Source organism: Salmo trutta, chromosome 32 (genome assembly GCF_901001165.1).
Source record: "Salmo trutta chromosome 32, fSalTru1.1, whole genome shotgun sequence".
Taxonomy (NCBI): Eukaryota; Metazoa; Chordata; class Actinopteri; order Salmoniformes; family Salmonidae; genus Salmo; species Salmo trutta.
Window position 1 is genome coordinate 20,155,876 of NC_042988.1, and position 21,068 is coordinate 20,176,943.

General features: G+C 41.9%; 3 protein-coding genes and 1 non-coding gene across 6 annotated transcripts; 3 read left to right on the plus strand and 1 right to left on the minus strand.

Annotated features, from left to right (window-relative positions):
* The first annotated feature begins 947 nt into the window (after positions 1 to 947).
* Positions 948 to 6,777, plus strand: LOC115171357 (protein KRI1 homolog). Its single transcript, XM_029728093.1, has 19 exons — positions 948 to 1,152; positions 1,461 to 1,531; positions 1,700 to 1,805; positions 1,924 to 2,029; positions 2,119 to 2,179; positions 2,271 to 2,320; positions 2,459 to 2,549; positions 2,651 to 2,728; positions 2,806 to 2,912; positions 3,043 to 3,175; positions 3,271 to 3,366; positions 3,470 to 3,640; positions 3,731 to 3,806; positions 3,901 to 4,028; positions 4,189 to 4,342; positions 4,472 to 4,602; positions 5,094 to 5,158; positions 5,253 to 5,348; positions 5,463 to 6,777. Exons 1-19 carry the CDS (start codon positions 1,068 to 1,070, stop codon positions 5,947 to 5,949), a joined length of 2,292 nt encoding a protein of 763 aa, XP_029583953.1. The 5' UTR covers positions 948 to 1,067; the 3' UTR covers positions 5,950 to 6,777.
* Positions 4,815 to 4,912, plus strand: LOC115172022 (Z30 small nucleolar RNA). The gene has a single exon (XR_003871361.1). It is a non-coding gene; the product is annotated as a Z30 small nucleolar RNA (small nucleolar RNA).
* LOC115171359 (kinetochore protein Spc24-like) lies at positions 6,006 to 9,846 on the plus strand. 3 transcript variants are annotated; one of them, XM_029728095.1, is made up of 6 exons: positions 6,006 to 6,010; positions 7,161 to 7,329; positions 7,432 to 7,576; positions 8,732 to 8,836; positions 8,962 to 9,038; positions 9,160 to 9,846. In XM_029728095.1, exons 1-6 carry the CDS (start codon positions 6,008 to 6,010, stop codon positions 9,264 to 9,266), a joined length of 606 nt encoding a protein of 201 aa, XP_029583955.1. In that variant the 5' UTR covers positions 6,006 to 6,007; the 3' UTR covers positions 9,267 to 9,846. The 3 variants fall into 3 exon arrangements, with proteins under 3 accessions (XP_029583955.1, XP_029583958.1, XP_029583957.1); XM_029728098.1 differs by lacking the exon at positions 6,006 to 6,010 and adding an exon at positions 6,800 to 6,937; XM_029728097.1 differs by lacking the exon at positions 6,006 to 6,010 and adding an exon at positions 6,800 to 6,904.
* Positions 9,847 to 10,913: 1,067 nt separating this feature from the next.
* Positions 10,914 to 15,678, minus strand: LOC115171358 (sphingosine 1-phosphate receptor 1). The gene is made up of 2 exons (XM_029728094.1): positions 15,467 to 15,678; positions 10,914 to 13,857 (listed from the first exon to the last, which is right to left on the minus strand). The coding sequence occupies exon 2, from the start codon at positions 13,577 to 13,579 to the stop codon at positions 12,377 to 12,379; it is 1,203 nt and encodes a 400-aa protein (XP_029583954.1). The 5' UTR covers positions 13,580 to 13,857; positions 15,467 to 15,678; the 3' UTR covers positions 10,914 to 12,376.
* Positions 15,679 to 21,068: the final 5,390 nt, after the last annotated feature.

Genomic DNA, 21,068 nt, shown 5'->3' on the forward strand with positions numbered 1-21,068 from the left:
TACATAGATTGGCAAAGAATTGCAATGTAAACGTCACTGATCATTTATTGTGGGGCCCAGGGAGATGAAGACGACTCAGAGTAGCTATGTACAAAGAGCAAACAGCAAAGAGAACATGGGTGATAATTGATGCCATGTAAAACGATATACTAGGTTGTTGTTTGAAAGGATCTGAGTAAAGCCCAATTCAGAGAGGTCAGAGCCACAGGAATGTTGAGGTGACAAACAGAATATACTGAGATAATTTGGGCATAGGCCTAACTCGTCCAACTAGACAAAAACAGAACATTATATTGATGAAGTATAAAAAAGGAATAGTTGTCTCGATAATTGCAATTGAAAACAGGGTGAGTAAACTGGTGTCTTTGACCTGTTCTTTCTGAGACAGATAATTGGAATAATGAATTCCATTACTGTTTTTAAAATACATTCCTAAGTCTTGTGTAAACTATCCTCCCAGTAGACATTATCTCCTGTACTTTCACTGTCTGGTCACCTTATGATCTTTAAAAACCATAGGGATGGACCAGCATGGTGCATATGGGCCTATACATATTGACAATTTGTACTAGAGCGCCTCCAGCTGTGCTACTGAGTCTCATTCCAAAAACATTGTGATGGGCAACACACACACATAGACAACACAAAAACATTAGGTAGCTACAGAGTAGATTAGCATTGTATCTGACACACACATTGCTACTAGGTTGGAGATTATAACTCAACATAAATTATACTAATGTTCTTACTAACACTAAAGGCAAGGCCATCAATGCTCTCAAACTAGGACCCTTAATTTGAATTGGCAATATATTTCTAAGAAATATTTTTAGATTTTTTTTTTATATATATATACCAAAAATCATTTTATATTGGCGACAAATATATTTGTTGATAAAACGTACATATTTTCTAAACCTATGATTGGTTGATCCTCGTTTGGAACTCTGACTCATCTCTCAGGAAACCACGTGGTAGTTCTATACATGCTGCTGTGGATGTTAGCATCATGAACAGATATCACTGAATTCTTTTCCCGATAAATATTATCCAGTTCACAAGTAATCATGTCAGGCAAATCGGATTTCAAGATTAATTCAAAGTTTGCAGAGAAATATGATAAATACAGACAAAAAGAAGAGTTACAAAGGCGTAAGTGTGACTTCCCAAGCTTGTTAGCTAGCAAGCCAGCCGTTTAGCTCATGTTAGCTAAAGTTATCCTTTTCAACTTGCTTGCTAACTTTTGATGCCATTCTCACTTGAAATTAATTTTATTCTGTAATTTATTTGACTTACATAATAATACGCTCAGAAGTTAACTTGGCCATCATTACATTTTTGGTTATAACTAGGTAGCTAGCATGTCCAGCTAGATAGCAATTTAGTTCTGACTTGTTTTCCTGGCGGAATGCTTGCAACACATTGAATGGCTTGTCATGTTCATTATTGATTTATTTCAGTGAAAGACAAATATGGCGACCAAGCTGACGAGAGTGAGTCTGGTTCAGATTCAGATGATGATAGCGAGGTGGTAAGTACTATTACTGTATCTAATTTGGCTAGCTATATAGTTTCAAGTTCACAATGCCAACACTGCCATGGTGTTCTGTTTATGGTTTGTCAGTGTTTTTGGCCCTACCTTTGTGTCCTTGACCTGTATATTTGTAATTTCAATGCAGACTAATGTGTGTCTTCTTAGGAACTTGACCCCAAAGTTGAAAGGGACTTCTACAGAACATTGTCTCTGCTGAAGAAGAAAGATCCTAAGATCTATCAGACTGATGCAACGTTCTACACAGTGGAAGGTATGTCATCAGTCAGCGGGTCTTGTTGCTGCAACTGATTACGGTATGACACTTTTGATTCTGTGTTGCTTGTTTGTTTGAGGTGTCTTTCACCACCCAACTTTTCATTCTTAATCAGATGCATCCATTGGGGATGATGCCCAGCCTTCAACTTCAAAGAAGACCACAGAGAAGCCAATGTATCTGAAAGACTATGAGCGAAAAGTTATCTTGGAAAGGGGAGGGTGAGTGAGGTGCAGTGTTCCTACTGTGCATATCTTTGTATCTCATTTTGGGCAAATGGTTTAACAATAACAATTTGTCTCATTCCCAGTAAATATGAGGATGATGATGACGAGGAGAGTGATGATGAAGAGGCTGCAAAGAGGAGAGAGGCATGTTATGATACATTGTTTGTTATGACACATTTACATGGAGGTATGTCATGAGAAGTCATGTATTGTTTGCCTTTGCTTTCTTTGACAGAGAGCTGCATCTCCAAGTTACATCCAAGAGCAGAGAGAATTGAAAGAGAGGTAAGGGTTAAATTCTCTCATAATCACTGTGTCCTTTGCCCTAAAGAACAGGGTGTATTTACACAAATAAATAAACTCTTGTTTTCTGTCTTTTATAACTGTCTTTGGAACATAAACACTGTGCCATGCTTCCACCAGCTTCCGTAAATTCATACAGGACAGTGACGAGGAGGGCAGTGAAGAGGACTTTCAGCTGCTGAAGAGGAGGAGCAAAACACAGGAAGAGAAGGTCAGTGGGAACCGGTACCTGACTTTGTCTTATCTTACAGTATAAAGCACTGCAGATGGAAACATTCTATTCCTCTAACCTGTTATCTTTCTACCCAACAGGATAAAGAGGAAGAGGATTATTTGGACTGGCTGAAAGGCCAGGCAGAGCTGGGGGGCCCAGAAGAGGTGCAGGACATGGTGAGTGATGGAGAGACTGTTGGAATAGATATGTAATGACCTGCTGTGACTGAAATATGTGCTGTGTGTTGAGACAGAAATACCTGAGGGACTATTGGAACGACCCAGAGCTGGATGAGAAGGAGTGTTTCCTTAGGGATTTTGTCCTGAATAAGGGCTACATGGAGAAAGATGACATGGACAGGTAAGTTATTTACACAAGTTATTTTATGTGTCTACACATATGTTTTGTCCATGTATGCTTTCAATTGTAATCGTAGAGCGGTGCTCAGCACCGCTCTGACTGTGTACTAATCTGCCATGGCTGTGTGCAGGATCCCCAGCTATGACGAGGTGGTGAATGATGACGTGGAGGACTCAGAAGAGGATGGGGAGTCGTTCTTGGAGCGCCAGGAGGACTTTGAAAGACACTACAACTTCCGCTTTGAGGAGCCTGATGCCCAGAAGGTGGACTTTCCCGTCTGTCTCTACATGCACATGTCTGTTTGTATGGTGTAGTGTATGTACCTTGGGCTCATATAGTATCTTATTGTTCCATACAGATCAAGACTTACCCCCGTACCATTGCCACCTCTGTCCGCTCCAAAGACGAGCGCAGGAAGCTCAAAAGGGAGGAAGTGAAGGATAGGAAGAAAAGGGTCAGTAGACTCTCTTTTAGTTAATCTTATACATCACTCCATCCCTTCCTCATTTCTCTCACTCTCCTAACGAACCGACCTGTCACTCTTCTGGCCCCTGCAGGAGAAGGAGCAGAAGCATGAGCAGCTGAAGCAGCTGAAGAACCTGAAGCGTAATGAGATCATGCAGAAGCTGCGGCGGCTGCAGGAGCTGACAGGCAACGAGCAGCTGGACTTCAGTCAGGTGGACCTGGAGGGAGACTTTGACCCCCAGCAGCATGACCAGCTCATGCAGGTGACCACTCACATACCTCAAGAAGAGAAACAGATTGTAAATAAAGACACTCCTCTTATTGTCTCTCCCTGTATTTTTTTCTTCTTCCAGAAATTCTTTGGTGATGAATATTATGGAGAGGAAGAGGGGGAGAAGCCGCAGTTTGAAGTTGAAGAGCTAGAGGGTGGTAAGTCACTCGTTGCTGATTTTATTATCTCAAGTAGAATTGAATACTTTAGAATCGGTGGCATTGTAATGAGGTAGCGTTCTCTGTCCTGCAGAACACTGGAACTGGGACACATGGACAGGAGAGGGTGAAGAAAAGGAATATGGTGGTGAAGAAGGGGAGGAAGAGGAGCATGCAGGAGAAGAGTATGACCAGCCAAACTGTGAAGATCCAGATTTTATTGTGAGTTCCTCTAATATGATCATCACTTCAGCATTGCCTGCAGACCTTCAGAAACACGTTTAGGGGAGGCTAGTCAGAAATAAAGGTCTCGCTGATGTTGGAGATAGTCAGGCCTTTGAGATTGTATGTGACTCACTCATCTGAACTCTCACTTGACCAGATGGATGCAGACTATGATCCCAGTCAGCCAAGCACCTCCAAGAAGCAGAAGAAAAAGGAGAAGATGAAGGTGGATGCCCTGCTGATGGGAAAGAAGAGAAAGAAGTCTCATTTTGCTGAGGTCATTACCCAAAACAAGCCAGTGTTTGACCCCCGTAAGTCTCAGGAGGTTCAGCACCATGAATCTTGGGTTATTTTCCATAACCTTTTAGATTTTGTTCGATGTACTATAGATATTGAGACTGAATACTCTTTCATGCATCCATCCTTTATATGTGTTTCAGAGGAGAAGTCCTTTGAGCAGTACCTGGACGAGTACTATAAGCTGGACTATGAGGACATCATAGACGACGTCCCCTGCAGGTTTCGCTACAGGCAGGTCCTGGCCAATGACTTTGGCCTGTCCACTGACGAGGTGAGACTGGGAGCTCTAGTTCCTACTAGGTTGTCTCAGGGTTGGGGTCATGTCAATTCAGGAAGTACACTAAAATTCAAATTCTTTCCCATGCTTTTCAATTAGAAAATATTGGAGTTTGGTTAACTTTTTTTGTTGTCTGGAATGTAAATATAATTGACCCCCCCAACCCTGGGTTGTGCTATAGTGTTGTACTGTACAGACCCTGAGTCCTGCACTGATGAGCTGAGATGTGACTGACCTGGTATTGCCACCCTCCGGGGACGGCTCTGACCAGGGCATGACTTCAGTTAATCTTCTCTCTGAGCAGACGAGGATGAGGAGACAGAATGATAGAAAGGGAAATGCTTGTATGCACTGAGTTATCAACTTGCTTGGAGCCTTATCTGCACAAATTAGGTTTAAAGTAATTTCTGTGGATTTAGCGTCTTTGTTTAAAGTGGCTGTTTGAATATGTTACTATTACAGAAAGTAACTTGTTCTTCCCTCAGATCCTGGGAGCAGATGAGAAAGAGCTGAACCGCTGGGCCTCGCTAAAGAAGACCTGCATGTTCAGGTACTGAATCTGGTCTCAAAACAGTAGGCATTTACTAATCAGCTACTTATGGGGAAAATGGCCTTTCAGATTTTTCCTTTGATCTCTTTTTCAGGTCTGACAAGGAGGAAATTAGTGATTTGCAGAACTACAAAATCAAAGGACAAAATATTAAGAAAAAGATAGAAGTCTTGAACTCTTTCTATGCTGAGTGAGTATTCTACCATATGCAGATTGGCAGAATATGTTCTCTACGAAATCTGAAAACGGAATTATCATCAATTGACATATAATTATCATAATTTGTGCTCATATTTCCTTGCAGGGAGGACAAAGCAGAGGGCAAGACCAAAGTGGGTAAGAAGAGAAGAGACAGGATGAAGAATGCAGAGAAGGATGACAAGGATCTGGAGGATGATGATGAGGCTGGTCTCAGTCAGGAAAGCTCTGCATTGGACTCTGGTGAGGGGACGGTAGTCCAGGCACTGAGAGAGGCAGGAGACCAGGAAGAGGAGTTCCTGATACCCAAATCCAAGAAGTTGAAACTGGAGCAGGAAACAGTTGCTACCACTAAGGAGACTGCCAACACAAGGACTGAAAGGCCAAAATTCCCCAAGAAGAAAAACAGGCACCCAGGAAGCCGCCTCATGTCGGGGAAGGGGCCCTTCAGGGTGAAAATGGGTGGGCGAGAGTTTAGCGGACAGAGACTGAAGGCCTATGGACTGAATCCCAAGAGACTGCACTTCAGGCAGCTTGGCAGGCAGAAACGAAAGGCTCAAGAGAAGACTGAGAAGCAAGGGATCAAGGAGTGAGGGAGAGAACGGCACCATCATGATTTATTTCCCCTTATATTTTTGTGGTTTGCGGAGAATGGTTGGTAAAGTGACAAACTGCACAATATAAATGGACCAAAGAACAGTATGGTTCCTAATAAATCAAAGTTGAATGGGCTTACAATAGCATTGGCACTGATAGTTGCCATTCCTGCTATTTTTCTGAGGGCCGCTTAGAATTGTATATTTTGTATTTTATTCCTGAAAACTCAGATCAGCTTGAACAACTCTTGGAACAATTGTGATTTACTTGACTGTATTTTGCAAACTGTGCAATACAATTGTAGGACATTTTGTGTACTCCCAACTGTTGTTCATGAGAAGAAAATGGTTCCGTAAAATGTAAACATTTTGTCCAGAAATAACCTCTGGAGGTACAGTGAGCCTACCTATCTCACCGCACAACCGCAGTTCCATCGAAGAGAGTATGTATAATATAAATCATTGGTTCCCAACCAGGGGTACTTAGCCTATCCACAGGGTATTTGAGAATAGACCATAGGCCTACTGGTAAAATGCACACGAGGGGGTATTCCGGCCAGTGCAAAATTCAGTTGGTAGTACAGTAATCGAAAAAGGTTGGAACCACTGCTATACGTTGTTCGTCTAACGAAAATTAAACTCCGTGGGTCCATCAGGTTCCATTGTGTAAAATAAATCTTGCGATCTCACGACATTGGCGCCCCTATTTAGATCTAGCCAATCACAACGCTGGATATTTTTGGCACTTTCTATTAATTTGATATTTTCAATTGTAGGCATCTACTTATTGTGTATGTGAATAAATACTTTACAATTGTCCTGTAATTTAGTTTTCTGTTTAGGAACAAGAATTCCGTCAGGCACTTTCGCTGGCACCTCATGTAAGCGCGCGCTCGCAGGACAACTTTGAATATGGAAACGACTGAAGTGAACTTACATTCGGCAAAACACGGCAAGTCAATGCTTGTTGTGTAACTTTCTAAACGTATGTAATTAAGATGTTAGTAACAGTAGCTGTCGTCAGAGGGTCTGGGCATTAAAGTTGACTGCTGTTTTCAAGCAAGAGCCTCTGCAGCTAACGTTTAGTTAGACATACCATTTGATTTTGTTGACCGTAGTAGGCAGCAAACAATTTTAGTGGTGATGTACCAGCTAGTCTGCTCTAGAACAGGCAGGCATTTATCTATTTCTACTAAAATATTCCACAGAAAAGACGTGCCACCATGCTTCAGGACGTTATGGACACGGGAGAGTCGATGGTCAAAATACTGAAAAGCAGCAAAGCTGACGATGAATTAAGAAAAGTGAGAGAAAAACAGCAGTGTTTCTTTGAGCGACACTTGGACACGAAGAAAACCATCACACTGGTGTTAAACGGTAAGGAAAAGTAATGAACTTGTAGATCCTATCATATGATAACTTACTTTCTTTCCATGCCTTCAAGATATATAGCCTAATCGTGATCGCCATTGTCCTCAGGTGTAGTTCAGTGTGAGGATGAGGCGAGCCAGAAGCTGCTGGACATGGAGGGGCAGAAGAGCCAGGCAGAGCGGGAGCTGGACAGCCTGGAGCAGGAGCTGCTGCAGTGTACAGCAAGGAGCCAGAACATGGACTCAGAACTACAGTATCCTTCACCCAGTCATGCTCTGTCTCTACGCAGAACAAGTTCTTCATGTACTGCAATTGGTGCTCTCAAAAGTGCACATGAATGCTGTGTTGCCCAGATAATACATTTAGGGAGCAGTCACATTCTACCTTGAGCTTGTCCATTGCTGCAGACTGACCAGGCTGCCATCCATTGTTGAAAGTATTTTGAGATTTCAGTTTATATGCCATACAGTGAGTATGCAGAGGATCCTCCCGGTGACTAGCATGGAAGTGTGTTAAATTCTGCAACAACCCCTTTAAATCAGCTGTTTTCTCAAAAGAGAAATGCATGCACACATTAAAAAATAAAGCTACATAGATTTGATCTACTAGCTAAGTGTTTTTATCACATTACACTTATTTTGGGACTCCACCCCTGTAAACGTAATTTGCCTGATGACATAAGAGTGGACAAGGATTCTTATTTAATACAAGTGCATTTGTTTCCTCGCCTCCGCTCCTCAATTACCTTTGACCTTTTTCAAAATCAGGCAAGGGGAGGTTGGAGTTGAGGAGTAGTAGAGGATGGAGTTGAGGAGTAGTAGAGGATGGAGTTGAGGAGTAGTAGAGAATGGAGTTGAGGAGTAGTAGAGAATGGAGTTGAGGAGTAGTAGAGAATGGAGTTGAGGAGTAGTAGAGGAGTAGTAGAGAATGGAGTTGAGGAGTAGTAGAGGATGGAGTAGAGGATGGAGTTGAGGAGTAGTAGAGGAGTAGTAGAGAATGGAGTTGATGAGTAGTAGAGGATGGAGTTGAGGAGTAGTAGAGGATGGAGTTGAGGAGTAGTAGAGAATGGAGTTGAGGAGTAGTAGAGGAGTAGTAGAGAATGGAGTTGAGGAGTAGTAGAGGAGTAGTAGAGAATGGAGTTGAGGAGTAGTAGAGGAGTAGTAGAGAATGGAGTTGAGGAGTAGTAGAGGAGTAGTAGAGAATGGAGTTGAGGAGTAGTAGAGGATGGAGTTGAGGAGTAGTAGAGGATGGAGTTGAGGAGTAGTAGAGGATGGAGTTGAGGAGTAGTAGAGGATGGAGTTGAGGAGTAGTAGAGGATGGAGTTGAGGAGTAGTAGAGGATGGAGTTGAGGAGTCGAACAGCACCAATTGAGATTCTCCCGTGTTGGTTTCCTTGACCTGTTCCTCAGGTTCCTGCAGAGGGAGCTGGAGAGTCTGCGTGACTCGGAGCAGGAGCTGCAGACCCTGCAGCAGGAGGTTGATGATGACACTACAGAGGTCATCCCATCAGCCATGTGAGTAGGACTAACAGCTTCTGAAATAATCACTCCCAACACCACACTAAACCATGATAGTCGGTGAGCATTGATCTCACATCATGAACAGCATGGTGCAACTTGACAAACTGTTAATTCTGCAGATACGTAGCCCAGTTGTACCACAAGGTGACCAAGATCAAGTGGGAGTATGACACGGAGCCACACGTTCTGAGAGGAGGTATTTGTCGCTGCATAACTGTTTTTCCATCACAAAGTCACAAATGTGGAATTCTTGTTTAATGGCTGGCTGATTTTCGTTGCATTTAACTAAAGTTTGAGTGTACTTTAATCCCTTGCAGTGCACTATGGAGCTGACCTGGCCACACCAATCAACATAGACACCTCTGTGCGGTCTCGGTGTTCAGTCAGTGATGAGCTGTGGAACTTTGTCAGCACTGAATGGTAGAAGAGATCAAAGGAAAGTTGCCATATCTGTCCAGTAGTTGTTTGTCCTGTAGTTGGATTGTCTGTTGTGTGTTGTAATACATTTGCTTTTATACTAAGATTGTATTCCTATTGGTATTGACTTCCATGACATTTTGTTATATTGAATAAAGCAGTTTTCCTAAACATCACATTTCCTAGAATAGTTATTTGGGTAGTGACCTATAACCCTAGCTTTTATTTGTATCTACTTTCACCATAGTCATTATGATCTTTATAAAGACTATTTTCTGCCAATAGGTGTCATTGCAAACCCACTGCTTTTTGATGCGGTGCTGAAATGACTATTGAAAAGTTGGGTGCTGATCACCTTTTTAATGCAATAAATGTCCAATGTGAAGGTGTGCTTATGCAACAGACAGTATTCTGTACTCCATTGCAGCAATAAAAAAAAACATTTTTTGCAAACTTTGAGATTTTCTGGAATGGTAACTGTTATTCATGGTAAATGCTATTCCTCCACGGGCTTTCCATGTCTAAAGCAAGGAGGATGCGCAATTGGCTAGTGTTTCTGAGATTTTGGTTGAATAAAAAGATGATTGTAACTGCTGCAGTAATAATGTGTTGCTGTTATTAGTTGTCTACCCATTGAATTTTCCTAATAAACATCTGTTAGCCTAAAAGCCCAAGGGATAAAATAATTGGCATGGCAGAAAGCCTGACATGAGTTATTGTGGAGACTATTTCATTTTAGAGCAACTGTATTTATTAAATTTGTGGACAGCCCAAACTTGACCCACTTGCAAAAGTCCATGTTGACAAAGTGAGTTCAACCATTTATGGTTGAGAGGACTTGTTTCTAGTCTTCAATGGAAAAGGGCAGTTTTTTGCTCACACACAATTTATGCAAATCTTACCATTACTCTTCATTGCACGGCCCACACGTTTTGTAAATTAGTCATTTTATTGCCAATGCTTAGGTAGGTTTCTGCCAGTGTAGCATGCGGTGAGTAGTTGATTTGATACAGGGCGGGGGACAGGTTTCGTTTGGATCTCAACTTGTGTAACCTCGTCAGCTGGTGGTTTCTTGTTTATAATCTTACTGGAAATGGGGCGTCAAGTATATTGTCCCCAATGACTGCTGCTTTCTCTCTGTTGCCACAAGCGCATGTCTTCTTCTTGGGTGGTTGCTTGTGGTTTGGATTTGGTACACTGTGGGCCAAGTGGGTGGTTTGTCGTGTGTTTACTTCAATAACTTCAGCATCGATCAGACATTTACATTTTATTGTGATATACAGTACATTGTTTCTTTGGCATCTCTGCTCTATCGTGGGAAACTACACCTTGGTGTATATGTATATTTTGTAGACTGTTCCATCTTTTCAAATGAATTAAGTTGACATTTGCTTATCAGTGTTTATGCACTTTTCAGTGTTGAACTATATGGTATGTGATGACTATATAGGTCAAAGCCTTTTATAACTGGTGGATGATAGAGTGTAAGCTTCCTGTGAAAGATCTGAAACATCGAACTCACCACATTGACACTGATACTTTCATATTCTCACACAAGGCCTCTGGCTTCACAAAGATTTGGTGAGAGGAAATAACTAGATTAAATGTTACTTGAATGGATGTATATTCTGCAAAACAATGACCAAAAATACTGTTTTTGTAGATGTTGTTCACATACATTTATTTATCGTTTGAATGTACATATAAAACATTGGCAGTGGCCTCATAAATTAAGTTTAGTTCAGAATAAACAAAATACAGAAACTATAGTTCATTTTATTTACACAACATACCGTATAGTACAGTAAGACAGATATATAAAAAAATTTCATTTGTACATTTATATACAATGTGAAAGATTTGAATTGCTTGCTTTCAAACATCACTGCTGTCATAATGGAGCTTTATACATGGAATCCCAAGCATTTGTGGTTTGTCTTTGACAAATTTCTATTAACCACTGTTTACAGAAGATAGACATAACACTTCATTGCATGAGAGGGATATTCTCCAGCTTGTACAGGAAAGTTCTGAATGCTATTGTTTTTGTGAACAGGCTGTGTTCAATATGATTTCCATACTTTGAGTCCACAAAACCAGAGCCGTCAATAAGCCTAATCTGTCCTTTTTATTGCTCTCAATCATGTCTGCTGCTACGTGTGTTTTAGAGACCTCCAAAGATGTGCAAATCAGAAGAGGCATCAACGTGACATTCTCTGTGTGTCTATGCCACCAAGCCTCTAATGTTGGTCTGGGAACCTCTACCCAGAATTCCAGCTGACCTGAGATCAGATGACAAAAATGACATGGTTCTGGCAGAGGTTTTGGGTGTGGATGCTTCATGTTTTAACTACATGTCATTATGTTTGTATTTTGTATTTTCTTTAGAGGGGATATAAGGATGAGCCTTAGCATGACTCAAATGTATACTTTAATTATGTGTATGACTCAAAATAAAATGTACTGAATGTGTTTTCAATGTTTGTATAATAAAAAACATGAATAACGTTAATTTCACAGCTGCTGGTTGAGTGGTTCTCTTTAACTACCGGTAAATGGTGAATTCAAAATACTGCTACAAACATGAATCCATTCCTTCAGGAGGGTTTTTTCTTTTCTGCAGTTTGGATTATGGAAGATTGTTAATGTATGAAAGATATACTGTATCTCAGCATACGAGAAAAGGAATTTCACAGTATGAGAACAGTATATTAATCCGTTTAATGCTTTGCGCCGAAGAGTAAAAACCAACAAGGTATTTATTTCTCTAACACTGTGACTTAGGTTTGACTTGCTTACAATAGACCGACCAGTCTTTAAGTGGAAACCTCCAGCTTATCTGTCTAGGAAGAAAATGCCAGACCAGGGGAGGAAGGCAAAACATAAGACAATGGTGGGTTCCGCTGACATTCTCTACCATTGAGGTGAGAGGAAGAGTATTACTTCCTCTTTGCTTGTAGTTCCATTTACAACCCATACTTAACATGTTGTAGTCTCACAGCTGTAAGATGGTGGCGAAGAGTGGTCCAGTCAAGGGGGTATCCAGAACTCTGCTCTTACTGTAATTGGACAATTATCCATTATTACTACTGAGTCACATGGACCGTCATGGACAAGTCATGTCTTTGACATCCTGGGGTAGATGGCTTTAATAGTGGAAGGGGTGAAGTTGGCAGAGGAGACTGTGATCTCCAGGCCTTCCAGCCTATGGGAGGGCGCCTCAGTCTTACTGGTACTGCACTCCAGGAAGGGCACCCCTATCTTCTTCACCTGGCCATCCTTGGTGAGGAGGCAGCGTCGACACAGCAGCCTCAGGATGGCCCTTCTCATGTCCTTACTGGTCAGTGTATAGATGATGGGATTGAGGAGAGAGTTGAACATGGCGATGCCCAGGAAGTAGTCCGCCTTGAAGAGCACCTGGCAGCTCCGTGCCGGGCAGCAGAAGTCCAGCAGGAGGAGGATGAAGAGAGGCAGCCAGCAGACGATGAAGACGCCCAGCACGATGGTGACAGTCTTCAACAGGGCCATGTACTTCTGGGACTTGCGGGCCAGGCCTTTGCGCTGCGGGCCAGAGCCCAGGTGCTTTGTGTTGGACTTGACAGTGTGGAAAATGCGCACATAAAGCACCACGATGGCCAGCAGCACAGCGGTGAAAACGGTGATGAAGAAGAGGATGTAGCTTTTGGCGAAGAGCGGCAGGACGGTGGAGCACTGGTCCAGACGGCCCATACAGTTCCAGCCCAGGACGGGCAGCACCCCCAGGAACACTGACAGAACCCAGCTGGCCCCGATCAGGGCAAACATTCGGCCTCGCTTGGCCCCCTGGTAGGGCTTCATCCTCACCATGGTGACGTGGCGCTCAATGGCGATGGCCAGGAGGCTGATGACGGAGGCGGCCAGCGTTATGAAGACCCCCCCCTCCCTCAGGAACCACAGCACAGGGGTCATATTTAATGTGTTGGCCCCTGAAGTCACAATGTTCACCATGTAGGTGAAGCCTGCTAGCAGGTCTGAGAGTGTTAGGCTGCCTAACAGATAGTACATGGGCAGATGGAATTTCTTATTCTTCCAGATAGCCAACAGCACCACAGCATTCTCCAGCACTATGAGCAAGCAGATCAGCAGGAAGGCTATGGCCTCTGGCTTTAGTCCATCCTTGTACTTGTTCTCCTTCAGTTTGCCTGTGTAGTTGTAGTGTTCTCTGATGACAGCATTGCTCTGGTACTCGCGGAACATCCGGAGCAGGTACCCTGCCGAGGGGGTCATGGGAACCACAGTGGGGGCAGCAACAGCAGCGTAAGCGGCATGCGATGCTTCCATTGGTATTCTGAGAATGTTGCTTTCTTTTTAGCTGACAAGATGCTTTCCACTCTGCGTCACATAGTTCTTAGGCAGTCCATAATTCAATATGTTGGAAGTGGGGAATGTACATTCCTTAGGAAATCTATCTTTGAATGTCGTTTCTGACAGATAGATCAGTCCAGTTTTTTGTATTTAGTATTAGAATAGATGGTAATAAGAATCCTCAATGTGATAGCATTATCCAAAACTGTGCAATGCCTGGACAATCCACTGGATGGCTCAGACAAGCAAGAAACCTGGAAACAAAATAACAGTATTGAAATACAGTATAACAGCCTATTTATCTGTAACAACACACACATGTAAAAGGGGGGGGGGGGGCGTACATTCCTCATTAATCTTGTAATTAACAGTACCTGTCTTCGTTCAAATTCTAATAGAATGTTTGAGTATGAAACTAGCAAAGACATTACTCCACAGGTACCTTACAAATGAGAAATTACCAAGCTAAGGCGCCATTAAAAAGACATAATAACAGAATTCCCAATATTAGTGTTTTGTCCTGGAGAAACTTGGCCTATTATGCCACTAATTCATATTCATCTTTAGCTTATTTATCTTTATCTTCCAGCTCAGTTTTATTTTTGGGGGGTAAAACTGTCATTTTGCCTATCAACTTTGATTAATTATCTCGATGCACACATGAACAGAAATGTAGGCACACTCACATATACACATATACTTACACTAACACCCCAACACACACATGCACACCCCAACACACACACACAAACACTTTTTGTATGCACTAAATCTCCTGCACTGACTCTATACACACACACACTGGACTCTACAATCACACATACTTACACTAGCACCTCAAAACACACACACACACACACACACACACACACACACACACACACACACACACACACACACACACACACACACACACACACACACACACACACACACACACACACACACACACACATAAAACGCGCACACATGCATACTTATGCCACACACACACACTCTCTCTCTCTCTCACACACACACACACACACACACACACACACACACACACATACACACACACACGCTACTGTCTATTTACTGTCTATTATCTATCCTGTTGTCCAGTCACTTTACCCATACCTATATATGCACAGCTACGTCATTTACTTCGTACCCTTGCACATCGACTCCGTACAGGTACTCCCTGAATAGCCATGTTATTTTCACTCGTTATTGTTATTCGTTGTGTACTGTGTATTTATTCCTTGTCCCACTATTTCTATTTTTATTTTTTTAATCTTTAACTCTGCATTTTTGGAAAAGGACCCGTAAGTAAGCATTTTAATGTCAGTCTACACCTGTTGTTTACGAAGCATGTGCAAATACAATTGTATTAAATTGTATTTGAGGCATTGTTGCTTATCTGTTTGAAACATAGCATATGATAAAACACTACTTCAAAATTATTATGGATTGGGTATGCAAATCTATGAATTAAGTTACGTTTTTTAAATAATTATTAGTTATTCAAGTTTTTTATTATTTCAGAAAAATAACAAGACAACACTGAAATCTGTTGTTTTCATCAACTTATCAGTGGGCAAGTATAGGTTACAGGCTTGTATCAAAATTGTCAAGCTAAATATCTGGATTTTCCACAACATTGCTGAATTTCTGAAATATAAGACAAATAAACCTGTCCTTGCTTTAGCCTAGTTATTTTATGCCATCAAATTCTAGAATTTCGATCAACTGTCTAAAACACCATAATATCTGTTGAATAAATAAATACCAAACAAGTATCATTAAAATGTCTATAAAAACGAAAAATACCCCTTACAAATATAAGTAGGCTATTACACAAATATAACTACAAAGACCTACCTTTTAAAAGTTTAACTTTGCCTGAGAACGTGATCTTATTTAGCGCAGTTGTCTTGCGTTGAATACAGTACGCTCTGACTGATGATCAGACGTGACAGATGGTGATAGGAGAAAATAGACTGGTGCAGGACTCGACTTGAAGTGGGCTGGGCTGGACTCTTCCCTCCAACGCTCAGCCTTCCTCTCTACCTCTCCTTTAATTGGCTTCTGAAGTCGCAATAACTGTAGGTAAATAAATTGCCCGAGGTGGCTTGGAGATGAAATAGCATTACTCTCTGGTTTACAATTATTGCAGGAATGCAGTGGGAGGCATTTATGATCTATTTTGGCTACAGGCAGTGGCGCAATCAGGAAGGTATAAAGGTACATTCTTTCTAGGTCAATGCCATCTGATATGTTTTTGATCTGTGGTTGGAAAATTGATCACTATACTACTTCCCAACCTGGTCTCAGAGCATTTCATATGATTCTGTACATAAATACGTCACACTCCATTTTGTATGATATGTTACGTTTCGTATGGTATGTATTAATTTGTGGATGTCCATCATCCATTTCGTATTAAAAGTTCAGAATTACAATTTGTATGATATGTTATAAATTTGCAAAATGTACAATATGTTACGAATTTGCTAAATAAATCATATGTTATGAATTCCAATTTGTTGTGACTAACATTAGCTAGGTGGCTAGGAGACTAATGTTAACCTTAGCTAGCTGGCTAATGTTAGCTAGGGGTTAGGGTTAAGGTTAGGCTAAGGGTTAAGGTTAGGGTTAGGGGAAGGGTTAACTGAAAGGGTTAAGGTTATGGTTAGGGGAAGGGTTAGCTAACATTCTAAGTAGTTGCAAAGTAGCTAAAAAGTAGAAAGTAGTTGAAAAGTTGCTAATTAACTAAAATGCACAAGTTTTCCGTGATGAGATTTGAACATGCAACCTTTGGGTTACTAGACGTTCACGTTATATGCTCGACCAATCACTGATTCAGTGATTGATTTGTTTAAGTTGAAGGCATTCAGTTGTGCAACTGACTAGGTACCCCCCTTTCCCTTTCCCTCCTTTAACTTTGCCTTAAGTAACCATACCAAGCGTAACATATTATACTATGTAAAGTGTTGGTCCCATGTTTCATGAGCTGAAATAAAAGATCCCAGAAATGTACCATACGCACAAAAAGCTTATTTCCCTCAAATGTTGTGCACATATTTGTTTACATCCCTGTTAGTGAGCATTTCTCATTTGCCAAGATAATCCATCCAGCATGATCATTACACAGGTGCTCCTTGTACTGGGGACAATAAAAGGCCACTCTAAAATATGCAGTTTTGTCACACAATACAATGCCACAGATGTCTCAAGTTTTGAGGGAGTGTGCAATTGGCATGCTGACTGCAGAAATGTCCACTTGAGCTGTTGCCAGAGAATGTAATTTTTCTACCATAAGCCACCTCCAGTGTTGTTTTAGAGAATTTGGCAGAACGTCCAACCGGCCTCACAACCGCAGACCACGTGTAACCATGCCAGCCCAGGACCTCCACATCCGGCTTCTTCACCTGCGGGATCGTCTGAGACCAGAACAGCTGAGGAAACTGAGGAGTATTTCTATCTGTAATAAAGCCCTTTTATGGGGAAAAACTCATTCTGATTGGCTAGGCCTGGCTCCCCAGTGGGTGGGCCTGGCTCCCAAGTAGGTGGGCCTATGCCCTCCCAGGCCCACCCATGACTGCGCCCCTGCCCAGTCATGTGAAATCCATACATTAGGGCCTATATTATAATTATAATTCCTAAAACCAGGTCTCAAGCATGGATTACACTTGAGGCCCATGTGATTTCCACAGAGTTGTGTATGGCTGCCTTTTCCTGTTACACTCCTTGCCTATGGAATAGCCTGCAGACTAAACTTAAACATAAGACTATTGTCCCCCTTGCTCATTTTAAATATTTATTGGAGCATTTTTTTTTTGTATTGCTTGTAACTGTTTCGGGTAATGCAAGTTCTTGTGCTGTTAGTAGAATAACCTATGTGTAAATGTAATCTGTTGCTGGATTTATTTCAATTCACTGATTTCCTTATATGAACTGAAAGTCAGTAAAAACATTGAAATTGTTGCATGTGCGTTTATTCTTTTGTTCAGCAGAATTTGAGGGCCCGGATTTACTTTTACTATGTTACGCCTAGTATATGAGACCAGACTGCACGTCCTACAATGATATGGTACTTACTTTTTAACATTTTATTGGTTTACTTCTTATCTTTACTCACGTTCTGAATGAAAACGTGGGCCATGGTTCTTTTTTCATGATTTGGACAATGCTCTCTGTCAGTTCCCACACCTCAATGCATATAGAGTATGTAGACCTTCCTCATAACCGTACATGTTTCTGAGGATGAGGAGGATGACGGAAATACAACAATATGAGCACTTTGTGCAGTTGTGATAAATTACTACATTAGTATGTAGAAATTACGTAAAGGGATGGTGGGTGGCTGAGTGGCTGAGTGGCTGGATCCTACTTTCTCTAAACAGGAAGCCGTCTCATTGTGCCTAGAAGGGAGAGGGATTTCCTTGAGAAACACCTATGAAGTCATAGTAAGACGGATTCGACACTGACACTGTGCATTCCAGCTTGACGTGGAACACACTGTCCTTTGAGAATGCAATGCCACCTTACTCATTTCCAGTTAGAAGAGGACTCATAATACGCTGTAAACAAATCACATTTACACTTCACACATACATTGTTTTTGTTACTGCATGAGACATGAGACTCGTTTTTAGTCGATTGGGTTCCATTCCTCTGACATGCTCCATCAGCTTCTAGAGGCTAAATCTATTTAAGCAATTTTTCTCTGTAAGGCTGTTTTATTTAACTGTTGAGGAGGCATACTTCTCACGTCAGCTGCTTCTCTGGAGTTAAACTATTTATTTTCTTGCCCCCATTAAGTAATTTCCAGTTGGCCCCGCAGTAGAGAACTGTTGGTAAACCCTGACTTGTCCTGCCTGTCTCAGTTGTCCCCTGGCCTAAGGCCCACCCAGTGGCTGCTTGCTAAGAAGGTGATCCTCTCCATGGGCCTGTCACCCGAGTGGCAGTTAGCCTCCTGCTGTGACACTATCTCACCATATCACCCTCATTAACACACAAAGAGTAGACAGAATGACACCCGACTCAGCCCAGCAGCTTCCCACAGTAGGAATCTACTCAGTCCCCCATTATTCTCCTTCAGGTCTTGTGTCTATACTCTTTATTAGTCGCCCATCGCCCCTAGGGAGTATAGTACATGCATGAAGTGCTTTGGATTTGGATGATATATTTCTGTGACGTTGGTCTTGTAATGTGGAAGTCAATGGGAGTAAAGATGAGTTTTTAATGTATCTGTTGTTTGTGTGCTCTGTATGTTGTTGTCCTTTTAGGGAAGGCACGTTGCCAGTATGGCTGTCATGTCTTGATTGATGAGCCAGAAACTCCCCCAAAAAAGAGGGGCCCTGTTGATCAGTCTGATATTTCTGCTTGTTGCATAATGATTCAGGCTCATTTCTCTCTTACTATTTTGTCCATTGGGGGATGTGAGAAAGTCAATCACACCTCAGTGTAGCGTTGCTTTCTGAGACTATGACTACTTCCTTTGGCTGCAGCATTTCAGCGCTAATCCAGTTGATGAGCAACATTCTCATCTCAGAATAATATTCTCACCTCAGTCAAAATAACACAGAGCCTGCCATACGTATGAAGGACCCTGAAAAGGTCATGAGAAAAGCAATCACACCTTCCCACTGCATAGAACGGTGTTTCGTTAGTGTGTTTATCCAATCAAGAGCTTGTTAAATATCCTCATCCTCTGATTCAACGCTGACCCCTTCACTTCACAGGGTCAACAGAACAGAGGATGAAAGTGAGGGGTTAAACGATATTTCATCTGGATGACACTGGTTGAACTCAAAAGGACATGTCTTCTCATCCATCCTTTGGCTCACCTCAATCAGCTTGACTAACCGGTGTCTGTATGTAGCCTCGCTACTTTTATAGCCTCGCTACTGTATATAGCCTGTCTTTTTACTGTTGTTTTATTTCTTTACTTACCTATTGTTCACCTAACACCTTTTTTGCACTGTTGGTTAGAGCCTGTTAGTAAGCATTTCACTGTAAGGTCTATACCTGTTGTATTCGGCGCACGTGACAAATAAACTTTGATTTGATTTGATTTCCCTTGCTCCCTTACTTGTTCCACACTATCTTTTTGGCAGGATTCATCACAACACATACAGCGCCTAGATGCAAGCCACAAGATCCACATGAGCAGAAAGTGTTTGCACTCTTTCTTCTCTCTTCTCTCTTTCTCTCTCAGTTAAATGCAAAGTGTCATATTTCAGATGTACAGTAGGTTGAGGGAGTGATTGTTTTTTTCATTTGGAAGTTGTTGAGTTGGGCGGCTTGTTGACCCGATGTTGCACTGGGTGAAGTGAGGTCATGGGATTTCCACTCCTCCTGTCTGGAGCACCGTAACTGGGTAGGGTGGCTTGGACACAGCCTCTGTCCATCACAAACCTCTCACAGAGACTACAGTGGAGAGACTAAAGGACAGACACTGACAGAGTTCATAAAAATGTCCCTGAATGTGCGCAACAAGTTGCTCGTCTGCCTTTCTGTGTAGAAAGTCCAGGTTTTGATGGTGGTTAACTACAGCTTAGTGTTCAAACAATGACCACAGCCCAAGTTCCAAATGAGAGGAAGTAAGGGGAACATATGAAACTGCTGGGCATGTTTCCTTTCCATTACTGGTCCGTCTACCTCTGTCAGGCACGTCACCTGACTCTCCTTCCAGCCACTGGCTGTCTGGAGCACCCTGAGACTGTCCTGTGATGCAGTCCTTTTCTAAACCACACAACAGGACTCACTACACTATTCTCTCACAATTTGAATATGGATAGACGGATGAAGATTGTTTCTGCCTCCCTCTCTTGTCCATTCCCTGTGTGTGACTTCTAGTACATAAACTAGCATGTCTTACATGGAAATGCATGCAAATATATCAAACATGCGCAGCAATTGTTGTATTAAGTGCATGGGCCATAGTCTCTACTCGCCTGTAGGTCTGTAGCTTTGTGTGTTTGAAATTCTCAAGTAGAGCAGAATGTCAAATTGCTGTGATCCAGACTTCTTGTTTTTATAAGGAAACACACTCTTGAAGTTTAGCCTTTGTGTGTAAGCCAGGCAGACTTTATAGAGAGGGGTTGTGCAATAAAACAGAAATTACACTGGAATGCATTCATTTATTTCACTGGGTAAACAAACTTGTTTTAATCTTTTCCCATGTACATTTTTCCTCTTTTTGAGTGGAACAGGAGATGGAAAACGCTTTGTTCAGTTTGATGTTGTCATTGCAGTCAGTGGGGATTGTCTGGGACAAATAAACAACAGGAAGAGGCTCCCATTTGGGAACAGTTTGATTATACACACACTCTGCAAAATGTGAATGTGACTTTGTCTATGCATAAACACAATCATCCTCAGCTTTTATCTAAACCTCTACAAATCCTCACTCTGAAGCTGATGTGCATTGCTTTTTGAATACAAACTCCTACCACAGAGATATCACCCTAAAAGT